The sequence below is a fragment of the Dipodomys merriami genome, unplaced genomic scaffold, assembly GCF_024711535.1.
Source record: "Dipodomys merriami isolate MVZ:Mamm:240054 unplaced genomic scaffold, mDipMer1.0.p SCAF_22, whole genome shotgun sequence".
Classification (NCBI taxonomy): Eukaryota; Metazoa; Chordata; class Mammalia; order Rodentia; family Heteromyidae; genus Dipodomys; species Dipodomys merriami.
The window spans coordinates 7,266,842-7,293,852 of NW_027203604.1; the positions used below are offsets into that span (position 1 = coordinate 7,266,842).

At 38.5% G+C, this 27,011-nt stretch overlaps 1 protein-coding gene across 4 annotated transcripts in view; it reads right to left on the reverse strand.

Moving 5' to 3' along the window:
- Positions 1 to 27,011, reverse strand: part of Kdm4c (lysine demethylase 4C) — a 315,679-nt gene that overhangs the window by 218,859 nt on the left and 69,809 nt on the right. For all 4 annotated transcript variants that reach the window (XM_070033227.1, XM_070033229.1, XM_070033228.1 and 1 more), the window contains 3 exons: positions 19,011 to 19,060; positions 8,032 to 8,135; positions 2,162 to 2,299 (listed from right to left, as the gene is read on the reverse strand). In XM_070033227.1, coding sequence (XP_069889328.1) covers positions 2,162 to 2,299; positions 8,032 to 8,135; positions 19,011 to 19,060 — 292 coding nt within the window. The remainder of the gene's footprint in view (positions 1 to 2,161; positions 2,300 to 8,031; positions 8,136 to 19,010; positions 19,061 to 27,011) is intronic.

Genomic DNA, 27,011 nt, shown 5'->3' on the forward strand with positions numbered 1-27,011 from the left:
TTTTTTAATTCGCTGGCTCAAACCGCATTACACCCCTGAATAAATATTAGGCACTTACTAAGATAAAACACATAGGTTGGGAAGGTGCCTTAGTGGTAGAGTGCTTGCCTAGCATGCATGAAGCCCTGGGTTCAATTCCTCAGTACCACATAAAACAGAAAAGGCCAGTGCTGTGGCTAAAGTCGTTAGAATGCAAAAAAAGAACTTGAGCAAAAGAAGCTCAGGGACAGTCCACAGGCCCTGAGTTCAAGCCCCAGGACTGGCACACACACACAAAAAATTGTTTACTAAACTGGAATGACTAAATATTCACATTCCTAAGTTTTTTACCTTTACAGGATGTTTTCGAGGTAAATGACTTTTCCTGATGTTATCTAGCTACAGCATTGAAATGGGGCCTACAATCCCCACCCTCTCCACTACAGTGCACCACTTCTTGACAACACAATCTTGATGGGTTCCTGTCAGCCAAGGTTCCAAGGAAGATGCCTCTGCCTCTGCCTCTGCCTCTCCTTGTGTGTGATTCCACACAGAAACCTAGAAACACAATCCCACATTCCAGCCCTCCCTGCTATTGGAATGTCCTACTTTGATCAGTACCACGAGTTCATTCTAAATACATAGTAAACATTCATCAAACATTTTTTTCTGGTGACCTTCAATAGCTATGATAGCTTACTTATTATGCCAATGATTAAGAATAAGAATCATAAAAAAAAAAAAATCTTTAGGGCTGGGAAGGTGGCTCAGTGGTAGAGTGCTTGCCTTGCATGCTTGAGGCCCTGGGTTTGATTCCTCAGCACCACATAAGCAGAAAAAAAAAGCCCGAAGTGGCGCTGTGGCTCAAGTGGTAGAGCGCTAGCCTTGAGCTGAAGATCTGAGGGACAGCGTCCAGGCTCAGAGTTCAGGCCCCACGACCGGACCCATAAAAAAATAAAAAAAATCTTTAGAATCTCATGACTGGCACTGCTTCAATGAAGATACAAGCATTTACATTTCTGCAAAAACAATGCAGTTGCTGGCCAAGGCACATATATTGAGCTTTCTAATGTTTTTATTATAACATATATGTATATGTTATAATAAAATGTATAAAACATATACATTTGTATAATATGTATAATGGAAAGAATTATTTCATTTCTGTTCCTTTCTAAAGTACCCTTCATAAATAGGAATTACTAAGAGTGGCAAAAGTCTTATAATAGCAGGGTCTTCTATCAATAATTCAGTCAAATGTTTCCTGGGTTACCAGAAAGCAATAATTTTTCTCAACTATACATGTAGATTAAACCTGGAGTCATCTTCCATAACCACCCAAATATTTTACATACAAGTTTTACCTATAGAGCCAATGATATTCAGTTGTACCTTAAAGAAGTAAAGGTAAGGTCACATAAACTTATTATTTTTCACTGAATCTACATCAACTTTAGATACTCTGGAAAATGTAGTTTCACTAAGAAGCTGCACTCCGTCCCCCTGCAGCCTTGTCTTAAAAACCACAGGAAAGGAAGCAAATCTAATAGGAACCACCATTGCTTTGAAGATGTCCACTGTTTAACACCACAGGGAAAGGCAATTAAATTTAATAGAAGTTCTTATTTGTGGATAAAAATACACAGTATGTGAACTAAATTAAATACACCGGGCAAGAAATATAGAATTTTGTATCAAATATAACAGGAAAATAGAAATGTGTTCTACATTATTACTTTCTGCACTGAGGACAATTTTAGTCATTTCTTTTTATCCTCCTTCAACTTCTTGTTAAAACTTTACCAGTCACTTCCTTCTGTGAATAGTTGTTTTCTAAGCCATGAACTGAATGAACAAGAAGTGATCCAAGTCTACCTAACATAGAGTCATTAGAAAATCATGCAGAAAAGCAACTGGTTGCCATAAGAGAAAGTAAACACCCATTGCATGAAATTATCTATCAGGGTAAACTGTCCCATAATAATCTCAAAACAGGAAAGCATGTCTACAAGTAGCAACTCAGCCTATGTACAATAAAAATATCTAGTCTGAAAAACTATTGTAGTGAGAGGCACACAGTGTGAATGATATAAAAACATAAATGCCTCAATGATTTAGTTTTTCCACTATAATAACAAAAATATACATTTAATTTATGCCTTATTTTTGAGATATAACTTACCAATTTAGCAACTTTTCCATAGTCAATCCATCTGACAGTAGCAAAATTTGTAGACTCTGCACAGTTGAAACCATGATTGAAACCAGCATGGTAGCCATATGGAAAAGTGATCATGAATTCCCCAGCCTCCTGGGTTATCTGCAGGGCAGAATATAGGTAATATTCTCCAGCAATAAGCCTTGCCAAATTGTGAATACAATTAATATATTTCAATACAAAGAAAACAAAGCAACATGTTATATCAAAAATATTTTAATATGTAAGAATTTCCCCAAAATTCTGTACTAACCCATTGGCAGTGAAGATTTTTTTGTTTTTTGCTTTTGTTTTTGTGCTGGTACTGAGGACTGAACTCAGTACTTTCTCACTTGGGGGGAAGAGGGAAACAGTCCTGGTGCTTGAACTCAGGGTCTAAGCACTATCCGTGAGCCTCTATGTTCTCAAGACTAGCACTCTACCACTTGAGCCAGAGCACCACTTCGGCTTTTACTGAGTAGTTTATTAGAGATAAGAGTCTCATAGACTTTCCTGCACAGGCTGGCTTTGAACTGTGATCCTCAGATCTCAGCCTCCTGAGTAGCTAGGATTATAGGTATGTGCCACCAGTGCCCAGCTTCAATTGGCATTTTTGCTCAGTTAGTGCTCTACTTCTTGAGCAACCAGTGCTCAACTTCATTAATAGTGGTTTTTCAGGGAACTTTGAAAAGAATTTTGTAAACAGGATGGGACCTTCTGATACTTTAGTTCAACCATTCGACTACACTCAAAGATATATTTTATTTGAGAAGGCATTCAAATTAATTTCATATTGCTATCAACATACATATTTTAATACTTTAACAATTTGCATTACTTGGTTTATGTATAAAAGGCATCACAACTGGCATAAGTGAGATTAGAGCTATAGAGATATTGACAATGCATGCTACACAACCTGTAATGTGAATTCTTTTCTTGTTTTTTTTTCTTTTTATTTTTTTTGGGGGGGGGGCAGTCGTGGGGCTTAAACTCTGGATGCTGGCCCTCGCTCTTCAGCTCAAGGTGAGCATTCTACCACTTGAGCCTCAGCACCACTTCCTGTTTTCTGGTGGTTTACCGGAGATAAGAGTCTCTCGGACTTCCCTACAAGGACTAGCTTTGAACCACAATCCTTAGATCTCAGCCTTCTGAGTAGCTAGGATTACAGGCATGAGCCAACAGCACCCGGCTTAGTGTAAATTCTTATTGGTAAAGTTGATAGCATTCACTACATTATTCCTTTGTAAAACTTGGAGAACATTCAATTAACTGCGTTCCATTTACCATGTAAACTTCTGTTCAAGGAATTCTTCAAATATATGTATGCATGTCAGTGTGTTTATGAATATAATGAAAATAACTTGAATAAATATGTCTGAATCTAAAGGAAATATGAAAAACATATTTATTCTATTGCTACTTTATTAGAATGAAGATGTTTGTTTCTCTATAATCATCAAGCCAAAAAATGCCATGAATTATAGAAAAAAGCCAAAAAAGTAATGCTATTTCTTTGTTAGAAATTAACTAAATTACAAATTTATTGCCCTCAAGTAGAGTGATCTAATCATCATTTTCCATTATTTAATATAATGCTGCATGTATCTAACCCTCAACCCCAAGAGAGTTCTCTGAATTTTTTAAATTGGCATAAAGTACTATCATCAATATGCAAAGAATTTGGACAATGAAGAAAACTTCCTAATAGATTTCTACAATACTTAATTCATGTTATTGGTTCACATTCAGAGTTATTATTTTCTACTAGTTTCTTAAGTAAAATAAAAGTTTAAAGCCATACTTATTTGTTTTGTGTATGTTTCTTGAGAAAGAGACTATGTAGTTCACACTGGTGTCAAACTCATTATGTGTTCCAGAATGGCCTCAATTTTTTTTTTTTTGGGGGGGGGGGGGGAGGGGGAAGGTCAGTCATGGGGCTTGAACTCTGGGCCTGGGCACTGTCCTCAGCTCTTCAGCTCAAGGCTAGTGCTCTACTACTTGAGCCTCAGCACCACTTCCAGCTTTTTTTTCTGTTTATGTCGAACCCAGGGCCTCATACATGCTAGGCAAGCACTCTACCAAAGCTACCTTCCCAGCCCCAAATGGCCTCAAATTTATCATCCTCCTTCCTCAGAATCTCAAGTGCTGGGATTTCAGGTATGTACCACCATGCTCAGCTAAACGTACACTTTTAATTATTCTGACTAAAAAGAAAATTATCCATTTTCTTTGAGATATAATACATATTACACAATATACAGTATTCAGTTATGTACAGTTTGGTAAGAACAGAACAGTGTATTTTATTAGAAGGCTAATAGTCATTTCAAATCACAAAAGAAGTTGTGGAAGTGCATGTAATCTATAGGCATTATTTTTCATAAGAATATATATGAATTGTGCAATTGATTAAAGGAAGGAGGGGGGAAAAGTGTTTGTACTAGCTACATGCTCTGCCCTGAGAGGGACATGGCTGTGTTTAAGGGGAAGAACATGCTGCAAAGTAACATATGAGACAGCACTCTATATACATTTTCTCTTTTCTTTCTCACAATAACTCTTTCAAACAGTGATATAGTGATATTATCCCCATTTTACAGATGAAGAAAATAAAGCTCAGAACACTTATGTGCTATAAACCAAGAATAAACCAGAAACCCAACAATCCTTCTGCGTCATATAACCTTTCTCCAAAGACTAACCAATCCTAAAATTACTGCTAGTACCTAAACCAGCTCTAACCTATGGAGAACTGTCTATCCTAGAAGACAATAGTCCACTACTTCTGTCATGTAGATACAGGTTTTCCTAACGTTGCATTTCAATACTGTGGCTCTTCTAAGTAGAGTAGTTCATGAAGCTAACACTAACCACCTCAAAGCACTTGGTGGGGTTATAGATGTAACACTGTGGTAGGGCACTTGTCTAGCATGTGTAAGGCCCTGGCTTCCATCCATTCTCTTCCCCAGGGATATTGGGGAGGACGGGAAATAAGGGGAGACAGAGATACAGGAAGAGAGATGATACGATGATGCATCTGAATCTCACAAATGCTTGCTGCTCAGAAGTATCTGCAGCTAGGCACCAGTGGCTCACGCCTGTAATCCTAGCTACTCAAGAGGCTGAGATCTGAGGATCACTGTTCAAAGCCAGCCCGGGCAGGAAAGTCCATGAGACTCTATCTCCAATAAACCACTAGAAAACCAGAAGTGGCGCTGTGGCTCAAGCAGTAGAGCACTCGCCTTGAGCTGAAGAGCTCAGGGACAGCGCCCAAACCCAGAGTTCAAGCCCCACAACCGACAAAAAAAAAAGTGTCTGCAGGTGCAGCAAAGCCCCTATGTGGCATTGGCCCCACTACAGACACAGCCTCTGCCCTCTACACTTGATGGTGTGTGCCTGCCACCAGCAGAGGCCATTCCACAGTGAAATGGCTACAAGTATATGAGTAAAAAGCATGCTCATTACAGGGACAGTGTGTCTCGTGCATGACTGCACACAAACACTTTGTTAGGGCACAGGAGACTGCCTCAAGCTGAAGGATTATCAGCACTTAGGAAAATCCAACTTTGAACAAAGCCCTCCTACCAAAATAAGGCCCCATAAAGACCTAAGGCCCTGAAGATAGATTTAGTCATATGCAAAATGCTTCTAAGGGGGGCTGGGAAGGTGGCTCAGTGGTAGAGCGCTTGCCTTGCATGCATGAGGCCCTGGGTTCAATTCCTCAGCACCACATGAGCAAAAAGAAAAAAGCCGGAAGTAGTGCTGTGGCTCTAGTGGTAGAGCGCTAGCCTTGAGCTGAAGAGCTAAGGGACAGCACCCAGGCCCAGAGTTCAGGCCCCATGACCGGACCCAAAAAAAAACAAGGCCTTGCTGTTTTCTACCTTAGAAGCATTTTTTTTTGGGGGGGGAGGGGGGTCCAGTCGTGGGGCCTGTAGTAGGTATTGGGTCAAAATTATAACAGAGCTTGAACTTTTTTTTTTTTTTCAGTTGTAGGGCTTGAACTTCGGGTTTGGGTGCTATCCTGACGCTCTTCAGCTCAGGGCGAGAGTTCTACCACTTGAGCCACAGCACCACTTCCGGTTTTTCTAGTGGTTTATTGGAGATAAGAGTCTCACAGAGTGCCCGGGCTAGCTTTGAACCATGATCCTCAGATCTCAGCCTCCTAAGTAACTAGGATTATAGGCGTGAGCCACCCTACCAAGCTTGGAGATTTTTATGTGAAGAAGCTGAACTGAGAAACAAGGTCTCTAGGGCTGGGAAGGTGGCTCAGTGGTAGAGCGCTTGCCTTGCATGCATGAGGCCCTGGGTTCAATTCCTCAGCACCACATAAGCAAGAAGAAAAAAGCCAGAAGTGGTGCTGTGGCTCAAGTGGTAGAGTGCTAGCCTTGAGCTGAAGAGATGAGGGACAGTGCCCAGGCCCAGAGTTCAGGCCCCATGACCGGACCAAAAAAAAACAAGGCCTCTAGTATTACTAAGTTTTAAAGGACTTAATACTGCTTCAGAACTTAATATTAAATCTGAAATGCTCTATATATGATTATCAAATTATCAGACAATTTTAGCCATAATGTATTACATCAAATGTGTTTAGAAGCAACTCAGCCATACTGTAATCATTAATTCTAACCATTCTGCTAATAGTAATTGCTCCAAATTCCTTTTCAAAAGCAGAACAAGGAGCCAGGCACTGCTTGCCTGTAATCATACTCAAGAGGCTGAGATTTGAGGACTGCAGTTCAAAGCCAGCCTGGGCAGGAAAGTCCATTAGACTCTTATCTCCAATTAACCACTTAAAACCCAGAACTGGATTTTTGGCTCAAAGTGGTAGAGCACTAGCCTTGAGCAAGAGAGCTCAGGGATAGTCTCCAGGCTCTGAGTTCAAGCCCACAACTGACAAAAAAAACAAAAAATGATCAAAGATACATACCTACTCTTGGCCAAGTACATAGGGAGATAAGGAGACAGACAGAAAAATAGACAGACATACAGACAGAAAGATAATAAATAGGTAACCATATATAGAATTCCTTATATGATTAGACATAAAACATGAATCAAGCTAAGAAACTAGTGAGGAGGAAAGAGAAGAATGGAAAAAGAAAGAAGGTGAGTAACTATAATTCATGTCAAGTATACATGAGGATAACATGCAGAAACTCAATGAAAACTGTTGATCATTGGGGGAAGGCAGTGATGGGAAGAGAAATAGATGTTAAGTGGGTAAACACTAGCACTAGGGGATTATATTTGCAGTGGAGGACAAAGGACATTGAATACTGTTGGTATGGATTATTTGCAACTATGAAAACAAAACAAGAAAATCTGTTGGTGATATTATTGTAGAGAGGACAAGGAGTGTGACAGAGGGTGAGATTGACTAGAATAGAGTGTAATCATGTGAAGACATAACAGTGACCTCCCCCTCCAAATAATACAAGCCAATTTTAAAAAATAGACCAGATAAAGTATACACTCATATAAAAGACTTTAATACGGGACCAAGCCCTGGTGGCTCACACCTCTCATCCTAGCTACTCAGGAAGCTCAGATCTGAGGATCCTGGTTCCAAACCAGCCCAGGCAGGAAAGTCCATGAAACTCTTATCTCAAATTAACCACCAGAAAACCAGAAGTGGTGTTGTGGCTCAAGTCTGAAGAGCTGAGGACAGTGTCCAGGGCCCAGAGTTCACAACCCACGACTGACCCAAAAAAAAAAAAAAAAAAAACTTGAATTTCTCTGTTTGCATCCTAAAAAACCTAAAGTTAAAGATGCATTATTCCATATAAAAGTCTTATTAAATACAAATTAAACACAAGAATAGAATCAATTTGTGAAAAGTAACACCAACATACCTTGTCAAAGGGAATTCCATACTTTTTCAATACAGAAGGAGAAATCAATGTCATCTTGTGGCGAAGAAATGCATCACAACCTTGGGAGCTGCTTGGGAAAAATCCTAAAGGAGACAAGAAATCAAAGAAACATTATGTCAAATGAAATGAAATGTCAATCTTTTTTCATATATTCAAGTTCCTATGTTCTCACAGAATTGCATTTTATTATCTATAGACCAACTCCTTACTAAAACAATGTCAGAAATCTTAAAAATTAACTGGGTACTGATGGATCATATCTGGATAAAATCTAGAAGATCATGATTCAAGGCCAGCCCGGACAGAAAAGCTAACTAGGTTTTATCTCCAAAATAAAATAGCAAAAAGCAGAGCTGGCAGCATGACTCAAGTGGTAGAGTATCAATCTAGCAAGTATGAGTGCTTGAATTCAGAACCCAATACTACAAGCAAAAAAGAAAGTTAAGGAATCCTTATTTATATCAACAAAATTAAACTATATATCAAGATTTACCAATAATGGTCTCTATAATATAAATTTAATAAGCCTCAGAAATCATTTTGGATTTGAAACACATTTGTATTCAATGTGACTGTATCTGATAACCAGATAAAACATCAAAGCAAGTTATGTGAGTCTCTCACTGGGGACTCCAGAAACTGATGGTTCTAGAAGCACACACACTGCACCCTACATATAACACACAAAGCAGTTTCCCAACTTTCTTTGCTTCTCATCTCTTTCAAACCAACTCCTACTGGCTTTTAATATTCTAAAGCACAGAAGGATAACAGTGGATGGCAACATTTAATTGAATATCTGAAAATAGTTAATAGTCAGGATTTTTATTGTCTCAAATATAAAGAACAATGTATTCTGGAGTGAAGTCATATCAACTGTCCTTACTTGACCAATATTAATTATACACATATATTGAAATGTCACATAGTATCTTAGAAGATATATAATTATCATGAATTGATTAAAAATAAATATCTGAGGATCAAGGTTCAAAAGCCAGCCCAAACAGGAAAGTCTATTAGACCCTTATCTCCAATTTAACACCCAAAAAGCCACAAGTAGATCACTAACCTTGAACAAAAGAAGCTCAGGAACAGTGCGCAGAGCCCCAGGACTGGCACAAAAATTAAATACACACATACACACATATACACACATATACACACAGACACACACACATGGTTTTTGTCTTCTTTTTAAGCCATGGTTACTAATTTCCAGAAAGATCCTTCTGGCTACTACCCATGTAATATTGGCAATGTACCTCAGGATCCTGAGAGAAGTATTTTTGAGGATTACAGTAGGAAGCTGACCTGCAGCAACTTTCCTTTAGTGTATTAGACATGAGGATATGGTCACTTTCTCCATCACCGGTTTCAACTATACAACTCTGTCAGAGGTAGGCTCTTAGTACTCTCCTTCAGGAAGAAAATTAAAACAAGCATGCCTAAAGCTGTGCTTGTCCCTTCCTTAATGGGTAGGGAGACAAGCTCACTGGAGATGGTGGACAAACATGACACAGTGAGGAGAGACAGGCAAGTCAGTGGAGAAATCCAGGAAAACACTATAGATGAGGATAGGGGAAAAGCACAGATGCTGCTGGGGAAGGGAAAGCAGTTGGAAATGTCACATGTTTTACTCTGTGTTGTCTACACACAACTGACTCAAACACAACTACTCTGGTGAAGAATCACCAGAACTCATTAACTAATCATGAGTCATCTTCATCTGGTATAGCATTTCCCAGGAATATTTTAGTAAGTTTAAAAGCTTTAATTGATATCACCCTGGGGTAGTTAAGGCAGCAGCTCACAGTGAGGGGGAGGGGGAGGGAGAGGGAGAGGGGAAGGGGAGAGGAGAGGAGGGGAGAGGTGGGGAGGGGGAGAGGGAGAGGGTGGGGAGGGGGAAAGGTAGAGGGTGGGGAGGGGGAGAGGGAGAGGGAGGGGGAGAGGGAGAGGGAGAGGGAGAGGGAGAGGGAGAGGGAGAGGGAGGGGGAGAGGGAGAGGGAGGGGGAGATGGAGGGGGAGAGGGAGAGGGAGAGAAAGGAAAGAAAGAAAGAAAGAAAGAAAGAAAGAAAGAAAGAAAGAAAGAAAGAAAGAAAGAAAGAAAGAAAGAAAGGAAGGAAGGAAGGAAGGAAGGAAGGAAGGAAGGAAGGGAGAGAGAGAGAGAGAGAGAGAGAGAGAGAAAGAAAGAAAGAAAGAAAGAAAGAAAGAAAGAAAGAAAGAAAGAAAGAAAGAAAGAAAGAAAGAAAGGAAGGAAGGAAGGAAGGAAGGAAGGAAAGAAAAAGAAAGAAAGAAAGAGAGGAAGGAAGGAAGGAAGGGAGAAAGGGAGGGAGGGAGGGAGGAAGGGAAGAAAGAAGGAAAAAAAGAAGGAAGGAAAGAAAGGGCAAATGAGGTACAAAGAATCATTGTATTTAAAACAGAGAGAGGGGGGGGGGGAATATTCTGTACTACAATATTCCACAGGAATAAAAATGTGGTTTTGCCCTATGTGATAATCTGACACCGCCCTGAGCTTGTGGCTAATAGTCATAACACAGGGGGGGAAAAAACTTTAATAGAGAAAAGCTGCCACACTGATATAAAGGTAATAAGATACACAATAGATACACAATAATATGCTATCTGACACATAGAGAGGGTAAGGCAGTCCTGGGCAGTTCCCAAACGCACAACCCATGCAAATACTTAAAAACTACAACTCAAGTGTATCTATCAAACCTTTCAAGTCTGCAACTTTATGCAGCACTAAACGAATTAAGTTTTAAATTAAAATCAATGAAGACAGAGGAGTCTATTTAATTTTCCTTTGATATGGATTTGTAATCAGGACCTGAACAATGTGGTGACTGGTCATAAGTTAATTTAAATTGGAAAATCACCAAAGGAAGGTAATTTGCAGTCTATTATTAAGAACTTCACAATGGTTCAAAATTATATTCACATGTTGTCAGAATTATATTTTACATTATCCTGAAAAACACCTCATAGTCAGCACAAGCTGGTTATTGTTGTTTTTGTTTGTTTTTCTGTGGGATTTTTTTTTGGGGGTCCGGTCGTGGGGCCTGAACTCTGGGCCTGGGGGCTGGCCTTCAGCTCTTCAGCTCAAGGCTAGTGCTCTACCACTTGAGCCACAACATCACTTCCAGCTTTTTTCTTTTTGCTTATGTGGTGCTGAGGAATTGAACCCAGAGCCTCAGGCATGCTAGGCAAGCGCTCTACCACTGAGCCACCTTCCCAGCCCCATCAGAATATTCTATGTCACCAGTTATAGACATCTCAGCATCTGTGGAAATTGCGGCAAGTTAGTAGAATAAACATGACCTTCTGAATTCATTTATGTATAAGCAGTTTAGTTTCTTGATAGTCTCATTATTTTGGAAAACTTTTTTTATTTTTAGAAATTTTATTCGAAAAGCCAAATCTAAAGACTCATCATGAAATGGAATTCAGCAGTTCATATTTAAATTAAAATCTATTAGAATGAGTAGTACTTAACATAGTTAAAAAAAAAAATCAAGTAACAATTACCAAACAAGAATTATTTAGGGGCTGGGAAGGTGGCTCAATGGTAGAGCGCTTGCCTTGCATGCCTGAGGCCGTGGGTTCGATTCCTCAGCACCACATAAGCAAAAAGGAAAAAAAAAAGCCGGAAGTGGCGCTGTGGCTCAAGTGGTAGAGCGCTAGCCTTGAGCTGAAGAGCTGAGGGACAGCGCCCAGGCCCAGAGTTCAGGCCCCACGACTGGACCCAAAAAATAAATAAATAAATAAAATGAAATAAAATAAAAATCCAAACAAAATAATAATTATTTATACACTGAGGTAGGCAAGGATGTGAAGGAAGCCAATATAATTATAGCACAAAAAAGGAAAATTATTTATTCAAATAAGATGACAATGCAATATTTTACCTCAGAGGTACTAAATTAGTTCTATGAAAAATGAAAAATGGAAATATACATCTATGGCCTGGTGTCTTTTTCTTTTAACTTCCTCAGAGAAGAAATGAAAGCAAATTCTCCGATAGAACATCTCTTTTGTTTCCACATCCTTGCCAGAAATGGGAGAAAGTGGTTTGAAGTATTCATTTCCTTCTTGATTTAGAAAACTCTATCAATAGCTTTTTATAAACAACCAGAGCAATGGATTTAATCCTTTAGTACATTTTCAAAGGGAGCTAACAGTTTGGTCAGTCTTCACATAGCCAATCAACTAACTGCGTCCTCCACATTCATCTGGGTTACTAGACCTCAGTCCATATTGATCCACCTCACCCCAGATATAATGGCCACCACCAAGAAAACTATTAATAACAGATGTTGTTGGTAGGAATGTAAATTTGCTCAACCACTCTGGAAAGCAGTATGGAAGTTCCTCAAAAGACTAAACATAGGGCTTCCCTATGACCCAGCAATCCTACTCCTGGGCATTTACTCAAATGATCACAAACCACCCTGCACTAATGGCACTAGCAAAACCATGTTCATTGCAGCACTGTTTACCACAGCTAAGATATAGAATCAACTCAGATGCCCCTCAGTGAATAAATGGATCAAAAAAATGTGGAATATACACACAATGGAATTCTATGCTTCCTTAAGAAAGAGTGATGGAAATGGAAATGGAAATGGAAAGACTTGGAAAAAATATGTTAAGCAAAGTAAGCCAGACCCAAAGAAACACAGGCTGTATTGTTTCCCTCATTTGTAATAACTAGAATGTGTCTATAAATCTACAAGTAAATCCAATGGATAGTAAAAGACAAGTAATTACATTTGGACATGATTAAACAGCACTCTAAACATTCACACAATGAGAACAAAGGAAGATGTTCTTAGGAGAGGATCACAGTGGCTCAATAGCTATGTGCATATAACCATTCAAAATGTTGCTTATCAAAATGAACTCCAAGAAACAGAAACAAGAGGTTTTTATTTTATTGTTTGCAGTTATTTGTTTTCATTTCATTTTGTTCCTTATTTTATTCCCTTTTGTCACTGTTTCTGATTTCTGTACCCATTGTCTTGTATATAAGTTTATCTGATTTGGGGAAAAGGGGCATCAGGAAGGGAAAAGGTGAAGAAAATGCGGAAGGGGGTAACACTGTTCAAAATGAAATGCACTTAGTACCTAACTTATGTAACTGTGACCCCTTTTTATATCACCTTTACAATAAAATTTAAATTTAAAAAATACTGTCAATTAAAATAGAGGGGGGAAAAGCCCTAGCTACCATACGTAGATTGCTTCTATGGGAAATGCTTTCAGATACAGATACATTGATTTGCATGTGAAAGTTCTTAGTGAGCTTTATGTATGAACCAATGAGCTACCTTATGTGAAATGAAGACTAAAAACTTTAATCTTCATCCCTACATAAGAGGCTGACATGAGAATTTCACACTCCCACTGGCATCTCTGGGTTTCCTACAGTTACTGTGCTTGTTTATACAGGAACGCATAGATTATCTCTACCCAGGCTTCTCTCTGCTCCAAGTGTCCTATCACCCATCCATCTGTACTTAGAATTCTACAGAAAGGCCATGAAATTTATATATGGATATTTGGGATCAAAGGAATAGGGCTTCTTCCAAGGAATTGCTTTGCCTTTTATCTCAACATGGTGCCTTGTGTGAGAGTGGTTTCCATTTCAAGCTAGTTGGCAGAAAACTGAGTTAAACCCAGAGTTGATACTGAACAGATAGTGGCCTGAAGGCACTCTGTTTCACTCACTTATAAACCCTTGATATGTCACATGGACACTACAAATGTACACATTACTCAAGACTCCCTAGGTCAAAGTTCACTTGGACAAATAGTTAAAACTAATTAAAATGTCACCCCAAGAGATGTACAAGACTCTATGTCGAAAAACTAACTTTAGGGCTGGGAAGGTGGCTCAGTGGTAGAGCACTTGTCTTGCATGCATGAGGTCCTGGGTTCAATTCCTCAGCACCACATAAGCAGGAAAAAAAAAAGCCAGAAGTGGCACCTGTGGCTCAAGTAGTAGAGTGCTAGCCTTGAGGTGAAGAGCTGAGGGACAGCGCCCAAGCCCAGAGTTCAGGCCCCATGACTGGACCCAAAGAAAAAAACAAACGAACAAAACTAACTTTACAATTTAGGCTGGGGACAGTGTGGGGAGGGGGTAGTTGAGGAAGTGGGAGGGACGGGAGATGGTAGGGGAAATACAAAGGAGGAGGCAATAATGCTGGATAAGAAACATACTCATTACCTTGCTCATGTAACTGTAACCCCTCCGTACAGTATTTTCACAATAAAAAATTTATTTTAAAAAAATGTCACCCCAATCCCAGTCTGAGAAGTAAGAGTATCTTTGTTTTTCTACAGAGTTCCTCACAGATAGGCAGCATTCTCTTCCTGAATTATTTTTCCCTGTTCTGTTACTACTTCTCAGAACTACTAAGGAACATGACTGGATATAAAAATATCCAAACACAATTAAAAATAGTAATATTACTAACATCAAGTTACATAGAAATTAAGTTTAGGGATTGTTTCTGTTCTTAAAGTGACCCAGATGATGATTAGCTGCAAATAAACATACCAACATACCACTCATTGATCTCTCATGCCTCAGGCATGAGGTTAGGCATGAAGGCAGAGCATCCATCACTGACTTCTTCATTATTTATGCTTAACGGGAGCCTTTATGATTGATTGTTTGGGAGCATTTTATTTATAAGCCTTTCAGATAGACATTTTAATATATCTTCAGACCATCAACTAAATGAATGCTTAAGGGAATATTTACCATCTTAAGAGGTAATAAAAGTATATTTTCCTAATTCCAAGAGAGAGGTGTGAAAACAGGTCAATTTAGAGTCTGCTCATAAAATTACAAGGATTTATCATTTATTGCTGCCCAATTCTCTTTACAGTTATATACATGTTCTCTTTTAGGCCAAACCTTTATACGGTACTTAATGTTGGCTTCCAAGAAATCTGTAGATAGACATGTTTGAATGTTATTTCAGGGAATCCATACAATTCCAATTGTATTCCACCCAGCACAGGATTCCTGCAAATCAGGCTAACTTCCTACACCATAGGATTAAAGTAAAGGTTACTGGCCATTTAAAATCATACATGCGCTGGGTGCCGGTGGCTCATGCCTGTAATCCTAGCTACTCAGGAGGCTGAGATCTAAGGATCGCAGTTCAAATCCAGGCCAGGCAGGAAAGTTCATGAGACTCTTATCTCCAATAAACCACTAGAAAACCGGGAAGTGGCACTGTGGCTCAAGCGCTCACCTTGAGCTGAAGAGCACAGGGACAGTGCCCAAACCCAGAGTTCAAGCCCCACAACTGACAAAAAAATAAAAAATAAAAATTAAAAAATAAAATAAAATCACACATGCACACCTGTGCATGCTTATAAAATAAAAAATAAATTAATCTTCATAGCAATGATCTTCTGTCCTTTTACTGTTCTGCTTTTGTAAATAAGGAGACAGTTCAGCATAGTGATGCATGCTATTTTCCAGTTAATTAGGAAGCTGAATTAGAGTCCTCAGATTCAAGGGTAGCCTGGACAACATACCAAGATCATATACATATATATATACAGATACATGCACATACATTCATGCAAGCATGCATAATTCAACAAATAAAGTCTCCATAGGAAAAAAATGCTAATTTTTTCAAACTATATAAGCTGACAAAATTAAATTACTTGTTATAAGTTAATATAAGAACAAATTCAGTTCTGTACTTTTGCTTGAAACAAGATTCCTAATAGCCATACCCACTTTCATATTGACAGGACATCCTAAATACAAATTCTCCTCAGTAACCAACATTATCATAAAAGTCATTTACAATTTTTTTCAAATATTCACAATACAAATGGAATATACTCTTTCAGAAAAATTTTATCTGTTCTCAATTTAGTTTCATTTACTTTGCTTAACTTAACAGCAAAAATACTGTCTTAATTCTAAAAACAGATGAGATTTAGACATTTTAAAAACTGAACATCTTTCAAACTGTTATTCAAGATTTAACATTATACCTCTATTCTCCATATTTGTAACTCAATTGGATCAAACCAAAAGTTAGAAAGAATGCAATGGTATTGTAGGCAAACATAACTTGCATAAAATTGCAACAATTCACTTGAGATTTTTCATTATATTTATGTCTACATGATATTGAAAAAAACCTGTATAAATGAAAAAGCAGTTGAAGGGCAAAATCAAATTCCTGGCTTTATTAGATTCAGGCTGATATTTTCTGATAAAATATCTGTAGGTGCCCTAGTCAATCACGATTTCAATAGAAAGGAAGATGAAAGCATTCAAGCATAAAAGGCAAGTGTGATAATTATGATGTGCAGACAAGGTAATGGGAAACATCTGAGCCCACTTCTCATTTTATGTAGCAAGTGCTGCCTTGACCTAGACATCCTATAATGCTCCATCACATTTGCTGCATTATTTCATCATTCTAATTATTTAGGAGAATTCAATTAATCTGACTGGCATGTGGTCAGTAGATACAAATCCTCCACCGTTTTGTAGGGCTTTTTCCTACCTCATCTCTGAAAATAATGCTGTGAAACAGCTTTAGCTTAAAACCTGTGTTCATCATTCAAGTTTATTAACCTCTTATTGATTAAAAAATTGGTACCCATTTTCCTGGAATGTCATTTTCAGATAATTTGCTTCAAAGTATTAATAGGCAGTTTATATGACAAATTTCAGCTGGTGGCTCAACACGGCTCACAGTTTATACTGGATTCATTTTAAAAGTTCTCTGGTGATGAGGTTAATAGAAAATGGTGGAACAGTTGTTAGAGAAGAGCTGACTACACAGTTGAAGCACAAAGTTCACTACCTATATATTTAAGGATTACAGTAATCATCTTCTAAACTCTGCTCTAATCCATCACCCAGAACCAGGATTTGTCCACCTTAATATTCATGAAGATACTTCCTAGCAAAGTTCAAGATTACAATTACATTGCTATTATTACTATAATGTATTACATTAAAAAAAAACCATTGGGGCTTTATAGTTATTAGCTTGCCAAAATTACAGCAATGCTGCTTACAAATATGATACTCTAACTGTTCTAATATTCTCCTATCATTTGGGGAAAGGTAACAACAATTTCTGTTCAGAACTGTTTAGTCAAACAATAGGGTTTCTTAGTGTCCTTATTTCATTATTAAATGAAAGCATATATAAAAAGGGAGGGGGAGTCCTTTCCTAAAAGAAGGTAAACCCAATAAAATGTAGATCAGTGCCTCACAAGAAAGGCACTGCTCACCCAGGACACACTTCTGGCTAAACACAGAATATGTTGTTCACACTTGTCACTCTAATAGAACACTACTTTCTCTACAAGTAAGTCATTAATAAGATACATGTTCTTCAAGATGATTAGTAAAGATGGCAGGGTCTGACTGAACTCCATGTGTGTAGTTAGGTAAAGGCAAGGCTTAAGAGAGAGAAAGATGGTGGCTGCTTTTGCTATAATTACTATAATTCTTAAATACAGATGCAGTGCACTTTGTGCTCCAACTATATATGCTGAACTCTGCATGTACAAGCAAGCAGAGGGTGCAACCATTCTGGTCTTTATGAAGATGAAGAACCATAAAGAAGAAAAAGTTCAAATTACTGTAAAGTTAATTTTGTCCATCCAAGAAGACATATTCTCATGTGTCTAGAGCTACCCAGGGACATTCACCTTTATTCTTCCTTAAGGGCAGTCCCATGCCCAGCGGGCCACAGAGAAGCTGAGTGTCAGAGGTGATATAAAACAATCCTTTGGGGAAATAATACAGAAGCATAAAAGTAGCAGTAGTATTTGGAAGAATATAATTTGAAAGAAGAAAAAGTTAGAGACATAATCGCTTTTAATAAATAATTTTAAAGACAGGGAAAAAAAAAAAAGCTGGGAATGTGGCATAGTGGTAGAGTGCTTGCCTAGCATGCATGAAGCCCTGGGTCCAATTCCTCAGTACCAACTAAACAGAAAAGGCCAGAAGTGGCACTATAGTTCAAGTGGTAGAATATTAGTCCCAAGCAAAAGCAGCTCAGTGAGTCAGGCACCTATAATCCTTCCTAGCTACTCAGAAGGCTGAGATCTGATGATCATATTTCCAAGCCAGCCAAGGCAGAAAACTCCTTGCCAGGCTCTTCTCTTCAATTAACCACTCAAAACTGGAAGTGGTACTGTGGCTCAAATGGTAGAGCATTAGTTTTTCTCTTTTTTTTTTTTAAGTTTTTGTTTTGTTTTTAAATAGGACTTTGTTCATTTGTTTTTCAGTCATGGGACTTGAACTCTGGGCCTGGGCCCTGTCACTCAGCATTTCAGCTCAAGGTGAGCACTCTACCACTTGAGCCACAGCTCCACTTCCAGTTTTCTGGTGGTTTATTGGAGATCAAAGTCTCACAGACTTTCCTGCCCAGACTGGCTTTGAACCATGATCCTCAGATCCCAGCCTCCTGAGTAGCTAGGATTACAGGTGTGAGCCACCGGCATCCAGCTACAGCACTAGTCTTGAGCACAAAGAGATCAGGGATAATACCCAGGCCCTGAGTTCAAGCCCCAGGACTGGTGAGAAAGGAGAGAGAGGAGTAAGAGGAGAGAGAGGAGAGAGAGGGAGGAGAGAGAGAGAGAGAGACAGAGAGACAGACAGAGAGAGAGAGAGAGAGAGAATATGCATTAAACTTGTATTAATTACAAATTACAACTTGTATTGATTAATATATTAAACTGATGAATAATAAGTAGCCAAATGGAAAAAATAATGAAGATTATGTTACAGAAAAGAAACTCACAAATTATGTTAAAAAAATTAAAACTGTTCAATTGGAGAAACGTTTAAAAGTTAATAGAAGAATAAAAGTAACAGTGGTATTCTTTACTGCAAAATTCCTCAACAACAGAACCTATCAAGACAAGAAATGGAAAGCAAGTTTTACCTTGGGCTAGTCTTTCAAGTCGTTTCCCATGCTCAGGGGGTATAGCATACCTGAAATGTTAAACATAAATAAAATTACAATTTCATAACTTTTCAGCTAGTATCCCAGAGATATTGATTCCTAAATAATGTCATGCAAAAAAAAAATTCAAATTCCACTGAAAGGAACTCCATAGAGATTAGGAATAGAATCACAGCATCCTGTCCCTTACATACTGATTGGAAGAAAAATAAACTTACAAATCAGCCAACTTATTACCAAAACTATACTTTAAGAATTACAAGCAAAGGCCAAGCCATTTTCATAGCACTCTAGATCACTAACACTAGTTTTGGTATATGGTTTTTTGCCTGGAAGTTGAACAGTTTGGGATTTTGCTTTCAAGGAAATAAAAATTTCTGTCTTTTTAAATTCTAAAATATTTTTATTCTTGACTAGAATGGGACATAAAATTATTATGTTTGCCCCACATCTATCTAAAACCATAAGAAGGGAATGGGAAGGTGGCTCAGTGGAAGAGTGCTTGCCTTGCATGCATGAGGCCCTGGGTTCCATTCCTCAGCACCACATAAACAGAAAAGGCCAGAAGTGGTGCTGATGCTCAAGTGGTAGAGTGCTAGCCTTCAACTGAAGAGCTGAGGGACACCACGGAGGCCCAGAGTTCAGGCCCCACGACCGACAAAAAAATAATAATAAAAACCATTATAATTTTCAACTAGATTTTAAACAAAAAGAGTTAGTACCCTTTAAATGCAACTTCACTTCCTTATTATGTGGCTTTTTAAAAATCTTAATTTTTTACCCTTGAAAAACAGAAATACTCATTTCAAGTTGTTGGGTTATCAAAGGTGAAGTACTTGAAATTATTTATTACGAGGCTACTAACACATTTTAAACAGTCTCATAAAATAGTATTCTTACCTAAATTCTAAAAGCATTTTAAGGAGAAAATTTACAAATATTATAAATACATTTAAATGATCATTTAATGTTTCAAGTAAGATGCACTGTTTTTTAAGACCTATATTCCTTATGTTTAGTAGCTCAATATGTATTAAGTAGAAGTTCCTTTTACTGATGGAATGCATCTGAATATACTTAACACCACACTTGGTTGCATTTAATGCCACTGATAACATATGCAAAACTTAATTGGATCCAATGTAGCTAGGCAATTCACTAAAAGAAAATTCAACCCTATATCCTCTTCCTTAGGGCACTGCTAATGAAATTATTCCAACTGAATTGAGGAGATAAAATTTTAGCATAACTAAATGACAATAACCCAATGCATTTTAAGACCACTTATTATTTTTAATCCTTGAATTACAATCACAAAAAGTGAAGGAAGGAGTGACATTGCCCATTACCTGACTTTAAAAAATGGTAACCCCTTTGTATAACCCTTAGTAACAAAATTATATTATTTAAGTACCCAGGAAAAATATGTGTGTGCATAAGTGTAGATGTGTGTGCATACATGTGTGTATGTATTTTGTAGGCAGCATGTACAACCTATAGGCATGTGTGTATGTATTTCCTAGTCAAAGGGATCAACTACCTCATTACACACATGTGCACATAATAGGTAACTCCGAATACATAAAGGGTTGGATGTGAATAGATACGTTTATATATTCATTTTTTCTGAAAACTTGACAAAATAATTATGCAACAATGGTGCAAATCTATAATCTTAGCTACTCATGAGGCTAAGATCTGAGAATTGTGGTTAGAAGCTAGCTGGGACAGAAAAGCCCCTAAGACTTTTACCCTCAATTAATTACCAAAAAGCCAGAACTGGAGCTATGGCTCAGGTGGTAGAGCACTAACCTTGAGCTAAAAAATCTAAGGGACAGCACCTAGGCCAAGTTCAAGCCCCAGCACAAGCACACACAAGCACACGCACACATGCACACACACACACACACACACACACACACACAGAAAAAGGAAAAAGGGCAAAGTTAAAGCCCTTTAATCTGAATTAACCATGTTTTCCAAAACTGTATGTATGTCTATGTGCTGAAGGAAAAGGTAAGGCAAGGTCGATCTACCCCACCCCTTCAATCCCATTTTCTCCTTTTAGGATCTAAACCACACCAACATTCTTTTACCTCCCTACTCAGGTGGTCCCTATTAGTCAAGTCTTCTAAATTTTCTTCTACAAGAACCCCTATACACTACTATTCTATTTTAGACACATAATTTATTCAAATAGTTCAATTTTTTGGATTTGGGATGTCTCAATCTATTTCCAAATTCTGTATACAATCCAGTTCATTTTATAATCATAATGAATATGAATAAAATCCTTACGGTTAACCAACCCACACTATACTTCAATCACCTATGATATCATCAAAGGATTAATGACTCATATCCAAATCCAATCACTGCCTAGCAAAGGACAGATATGCAATATTTCGGAAATAGAGCTGACACACCAGGAACCACTCTGGTAACATTAATGAAGCACAAAGGAGTGAAAACAACTTGCAGGAGATGATATTCTTCTGCCCTGCTGGAGTCACCACATTATTCAAAATGAACCCACTTACTCCCAAGTACATTCCTGTGAAATTCTTTGCATATTTCTCACTTCAGCATTATCAACCTTATGCTTTGTTAACCTAATTGTTAAACAACAGCACAAAGCTCTATAATGTTTCTCATAGGCTGACAAAGGACATCAATACTTATCATTAGTAAAAATGCCAATAGGACTGAAAAAGTAATTATCACATAGTACTATTCTTTTGTTCATCATCAGATTTCCAAAGATAAAGGAACTAGAAAAGACAATTTTTAGGAATCCACCATAGTATCAGATCATTAAACAATAAATTCAGCTGCCTCACTTAATAGTCAAGCAGCAAAACACCAATGTATACCATCTTTTTTTTTACATGTACCATCGTAACAAATAAAATTTTGCTCAAATCATACCATTCCTTTAATCAATGATCTCACTCAATCAAGAAAGTCCAAGAGGCTTGAAGAACAATTTTGTTCTCTAAGTCACAGGGATGGAGGGCCCTTTAAGATAATATAGCTGGGCGTTGGTGGCTCATGCCTGTAATCCTAGCTACTCAGAAGGCTGAGATCTGAGGATTGTGGTTCAAAGCCAGCCCAGGCAGGAAAGTCCGTGAGACTCTTATCTCCAATAAAACATTGAAAACCAGAAGTAGGGCTGTGGCTCAAGTGGTTGAACGCTTGCCTTGAGCTGAATTGCTGAGGGATGGGGCCCAGGCCAAATTCAAGCCCCACGACTGACAGAAAAGAAAAAAGAAAAAAAAAATCCAGTTTTGTGTTTCTAAACCTTTCTTCTGTGTCCATACCATCACAGGGACAGAATCACTAATACCTCCTCCACTGCCAGCAATAAATAGTAACTGGGAGAATAAAAAACAGGAAGTATCTATGAAGACACCCTAAAGAGATGAGGAATTTAAAAACTGACAGCCCTTTCTATTTTACAGAACAAAAATGAAAGGATCTAAAGAGCAAATTTTTGGAGATCTGTATTTAATGACATCTCCAAAGTAAGGAGGTGATCCTGACCTACTGATCCACATATTCAATATACTTAATTAAGACAATGTGCAAGATGTATTGGTTCAAAGAATCACATTATCAGGAGCAGACAGATACATCAAAGGCTGGAAATTCAAAGATGTAAGGTGTAAATTCAAAGATCTCAAGAAGGCAGCCTATATAATGAATTCTAAAGTTGTATGTGTTAACCTGCTTACTGATCTTGAAAGGTCTTGGAAATGGGCCTTCATTTCTCTGTCATCATTTTGGTCTAGACAACCATTTCCTATGACAGAGACTCTTAAGCAGTCACTGTGTCCCTTGCCTTCTCTAATCATGTAGACCAACCAGATTCAGCCCTTCCTCTCCCTAACCCCATCCTCTACCAACACTGCTTCTGCCTGTCAGGAGGACCTAGTAGCTAAGCAGAGACACATTGGCAGGCATGGATACAGAGAGGTCAATGTATAACTACTGATCTTAGTCAAAGAAGTTCTAGCTCTATGGCTTTGACCTGCTAATACTCTTAGGAACATTTCCTGTCACCTCAAAAGATTCAGCACACCCTAGATTACACTCATGATCTCCTGTTAAGTGAAATCATTCTCAGCTTTCTCTTTTCATTACACATTTTGCTTTTGCTTTACAAACTGGAAATACCAAAGTTGCCTCCTTACCACTACTGATAACAGATCCTCCTCATTGTATCTTCAGAACTCTGTGTCCATCTTCCTGCAACACAATTCCAACCTTCATCTGCTCTCAGCTAGACTTATTGCCTCTACTGAATTCTACCCATCCCTTCCAGGGTGGCTATAGTTCTATTGCTGTCATAAAACCTGCATTCCCCACTCTCTGGTTTCTCAAGATGCTCTACAATTTAACTCCAATCTTCTTAGATATGCACACTGACTCCCAACAGGCTGGCCTGTGAATTATTCTATAACTCACATGGCTTCATCCTCACTGCTCCCCTCAAGTACCGCCCCCTCTGCTTCAATTCCCAACCTTTGACCCCTCCCAGATTCTCCTTCCTTGAAGCTTTCTTTGACACTGTAAGTCTCAGCAGTCTCACGTCTTTTGTGCTGCTGGATCCCTTGAATTATACATTTCACATAGCATTTATTAACTACTACTTTTCATTCTTTGCTGCTGTTCCATGTGCATAAATCGCTTTTTGTCTTGGTAAGTGCTAGGGTCCATATAGAAGAGAAGGCCTACCACTACCTAGAAATGCTTCTGTAAATTATGTTTACCTTGCATAGTGAAGCCAGGTAGTGAATTATATGCCAGAGTTGCTCAATTATGTAACTAAGTTTAAATTCTTTCAGGACATGGCTGTGTTGCCTGCTTTTCTGCATCCTTTAAAAACCATCAAATAAGGTATACCTACTATTGTATGTCTTCAACTATTGAACTACATATTGATTTGTTGAAATTAATAATTGCCCATTTAACCTTTAGGGTTTTTGTTTTATATGTAGTAAATTTCATAAAAAATCCCCAACAGTTCTGCTTACAATAAAAACTATGAATCACTAATGATCTAAGAATGCACTAATTAGATTTTTAGTGAGAATAGTGTTTTATTTAAAGACAAATTCTTTTTCTGTTCTTGTTGGTGGTGCTGGTGGTTGTAGGGCTTGATCTCGGGGCCTGGGCACTGTTCCTGGGCCTCTTTATGCTCAAGGCTGACACTATCACTTGAGCCACAGCACTACTACCAGTTGTTTTTTGTTGTTGTTTTGTTTTTTTCTTTTTTTGGGGGGAGGGGGGTGTTTTGTTTTGTTTTGTTTGTCGGTCATGGGGCCTGAACTCTGGGCCTGGGTGCTGTCTCTCAACTCTTCAGCTCAAGGCTAGTGCTCTACCATTGAGCCAGAGCACCACTTGCGGCTTTTTCTGCTAATGTGGTGCTGAGGAATCGAACCCTGGGCCTCATACATACAAGGCAAGCACTCTACCTCTGAGCCACCTTCCCAGCCCCTACTTCCAGTTTTTGAGTGGTTAACTGGACATAAAAGATTCACGGACTTTTCTGCCCAGGCAGGCTTCAAACCATGATCCTCAGATCTCAGCCTCCTGTGAAACTAGGATTACAGCCATGAGCTACCAGCACCTGGCCTAAATACAAATTCTTTAATGAATTTTACAAACACATATATATGATCAAGGACAATGTCTCTCTAAGCATATTTTGGGGAGATTTATTCAAAAAAATGGGCCCAAATATGAAAACTATTTTGAATGGTAGTAGGTTGACAATGCAATCTGTCAGCAAGTAAAGCTATACCTTTAAAACATATTAAATCCATTTCTACTTTTAGACTTTGTCTGTGAATTGCCTATTTATACTTCTCCTTTCAGATATGTTCAATCCATTTGTTCATTTACCAGCACTGCATAAAGAATAATTCACACTTTTCAGATTCCCCTCCATTGTTTCTTTTGGTTGCCTGAGACTGCCAAGTTTGCTTTGGAACATTTTTTCAGCTGCCCTGTCCTGTCACTATGTGTGCTACAAAAGCCTCTCACAGGTCTAGCTTCTGGCTGTACTGTGTCACCTTAGTTTTTATCTGTCAGCTAAGGTAGCTAGCTCAGTTCTACCACAGGGAAGCCCTCAGTTCCTTCTTCTTGACAAAGGCAGTATGAAGTGATGATTTCCTCAATGATTTACAGTTATGTATGTTGCTGTTTTATTTAGTAATGCTCTGCCAAGAATCAGTCCAATTTATCAAGACCAATATTTTAACAGATAACTCTAAATCACTACTCCCTGTTTTTTATTGCCATAAGCTTATAAGCTTGATGTGCCCTCTCTAGTTAATAAACAGTTGAAGAGCTCGGTGAAACAGAACTGACCAATAAATATGATAACAGTTCATTTTAACAATCATTTATTGAACATATAATATGCCAGAGCCTGTTTGAATCTTGTAACACAGTTCTACTATTGCCTCTATGTTACTAATAAGGAAACCCAGCTCACAAGCATTCCTTCAACAGGTGCACACGGGAGGACAGAGCTGCCCCCTCCCCCACACTAGACTCATCTGCAGCCAAAGGCTAGGATGTGCTCTTCAGCTCTATATTTCTCTCCTATGTCCCCACTAATCACATATAAAGATGCCAACATGAAGAAAGTGAAGAGCTAAGGAACCCATCTCTCCTCAAGGACACACTTACTCTTTATAGTGGTCAAGTACAATATTATGCAATTTCAAACTGCAAATTGTACATAAAGAGAAAAAAAAGTATTAAAACCACTATCTAAAGAGTTTAAGAGCCAGGCACCAATGGTTCACACCTGTAATCCTAGCTACTGAGCAGGCTGAGATCTGAGGATCACGGTTCAAAGCCAGCCTGGGCAGAAAAGTCCGTGAGACTCTTATCTCCAATTAATCACTAGAAAACCTGAAGTGGTGCTATGGCTCAAGCAGTAGAGCTCTCTCCTTGAGCTGAAGAGCATAGGGATATTGCCCAAGACCAGAGTAGAAGCCCCATGACCGACCAAAAAAAAAAAAAAAAAAAAGTTCAAGAGTGGGGCACCGGTGCCTATAATCCTAGCTACTCAGGAGGCTGAGATCTGAGGATCACGGGATCACGGTTCAAAGCCTACCAGGGCAGGAAAATCCAGGAGACTCTTATCTCCAATAAACCACCAGAAAACCAGAAGTGGCACTATGGTAGAGCACTCACCTTGAGCTGAAGACCTGAGGTATAGCGCCCAGGCCCACAGTTCAAGCCCCATGACCAAAAAAAAAAAAAAAGGGGGGGGGAGGGGATTTAAGGACTTTTTGGTTCTTACAAAAACACATCATAAATCAAAACAAAGTGCTAATACTGTATTTCATTAAATTCAATATTTATCATATTTAATCATGGCACATTCCTAATCCATTGTGTCAAGAAGAGTGAACAACTGGATTCTATACATAATTTCATTTATGAAAAATCACTATTTACTATGAAAAATGGGATGTTTTCATACGTAATTTTCAGTTCTTAAAAACAGATGATTCAAAGGAATAAGGGAACCAATGCTACAGGGATACTCACAAGACACTTTGTTGGAAAGAAACTTTACAACTTGGGGGGAGTGGGGCAGAATGGGAGAAAACTAGGGAGGGGTAACAAAGTTAGACAAGAAATGCACTCATTACCTTACTGTAACCCCTCTGTACATAACCTTTACAATAAAAAAAATTTATAAAAATAGATGATTATGAAAACAGAAAAGATTACTCTGACAATGTAGATGGTTACCAATGTTGCCACTTCCTGATTGGGCCCTCACTATATTCATCAAAAGAAAGCCCCAGGGCTGGGGATGTGGCTTACTGGTAGATTACTTGCCTAGCATGCTTGAAGCCCTGAGTTTGATTCCTCAGTACCACATAAACAGAAAAGGCCAGACATGGCACTGTGGCTCAAGTGGTAGAGTGCTAGCCTTGAGCAAAAGAAGTT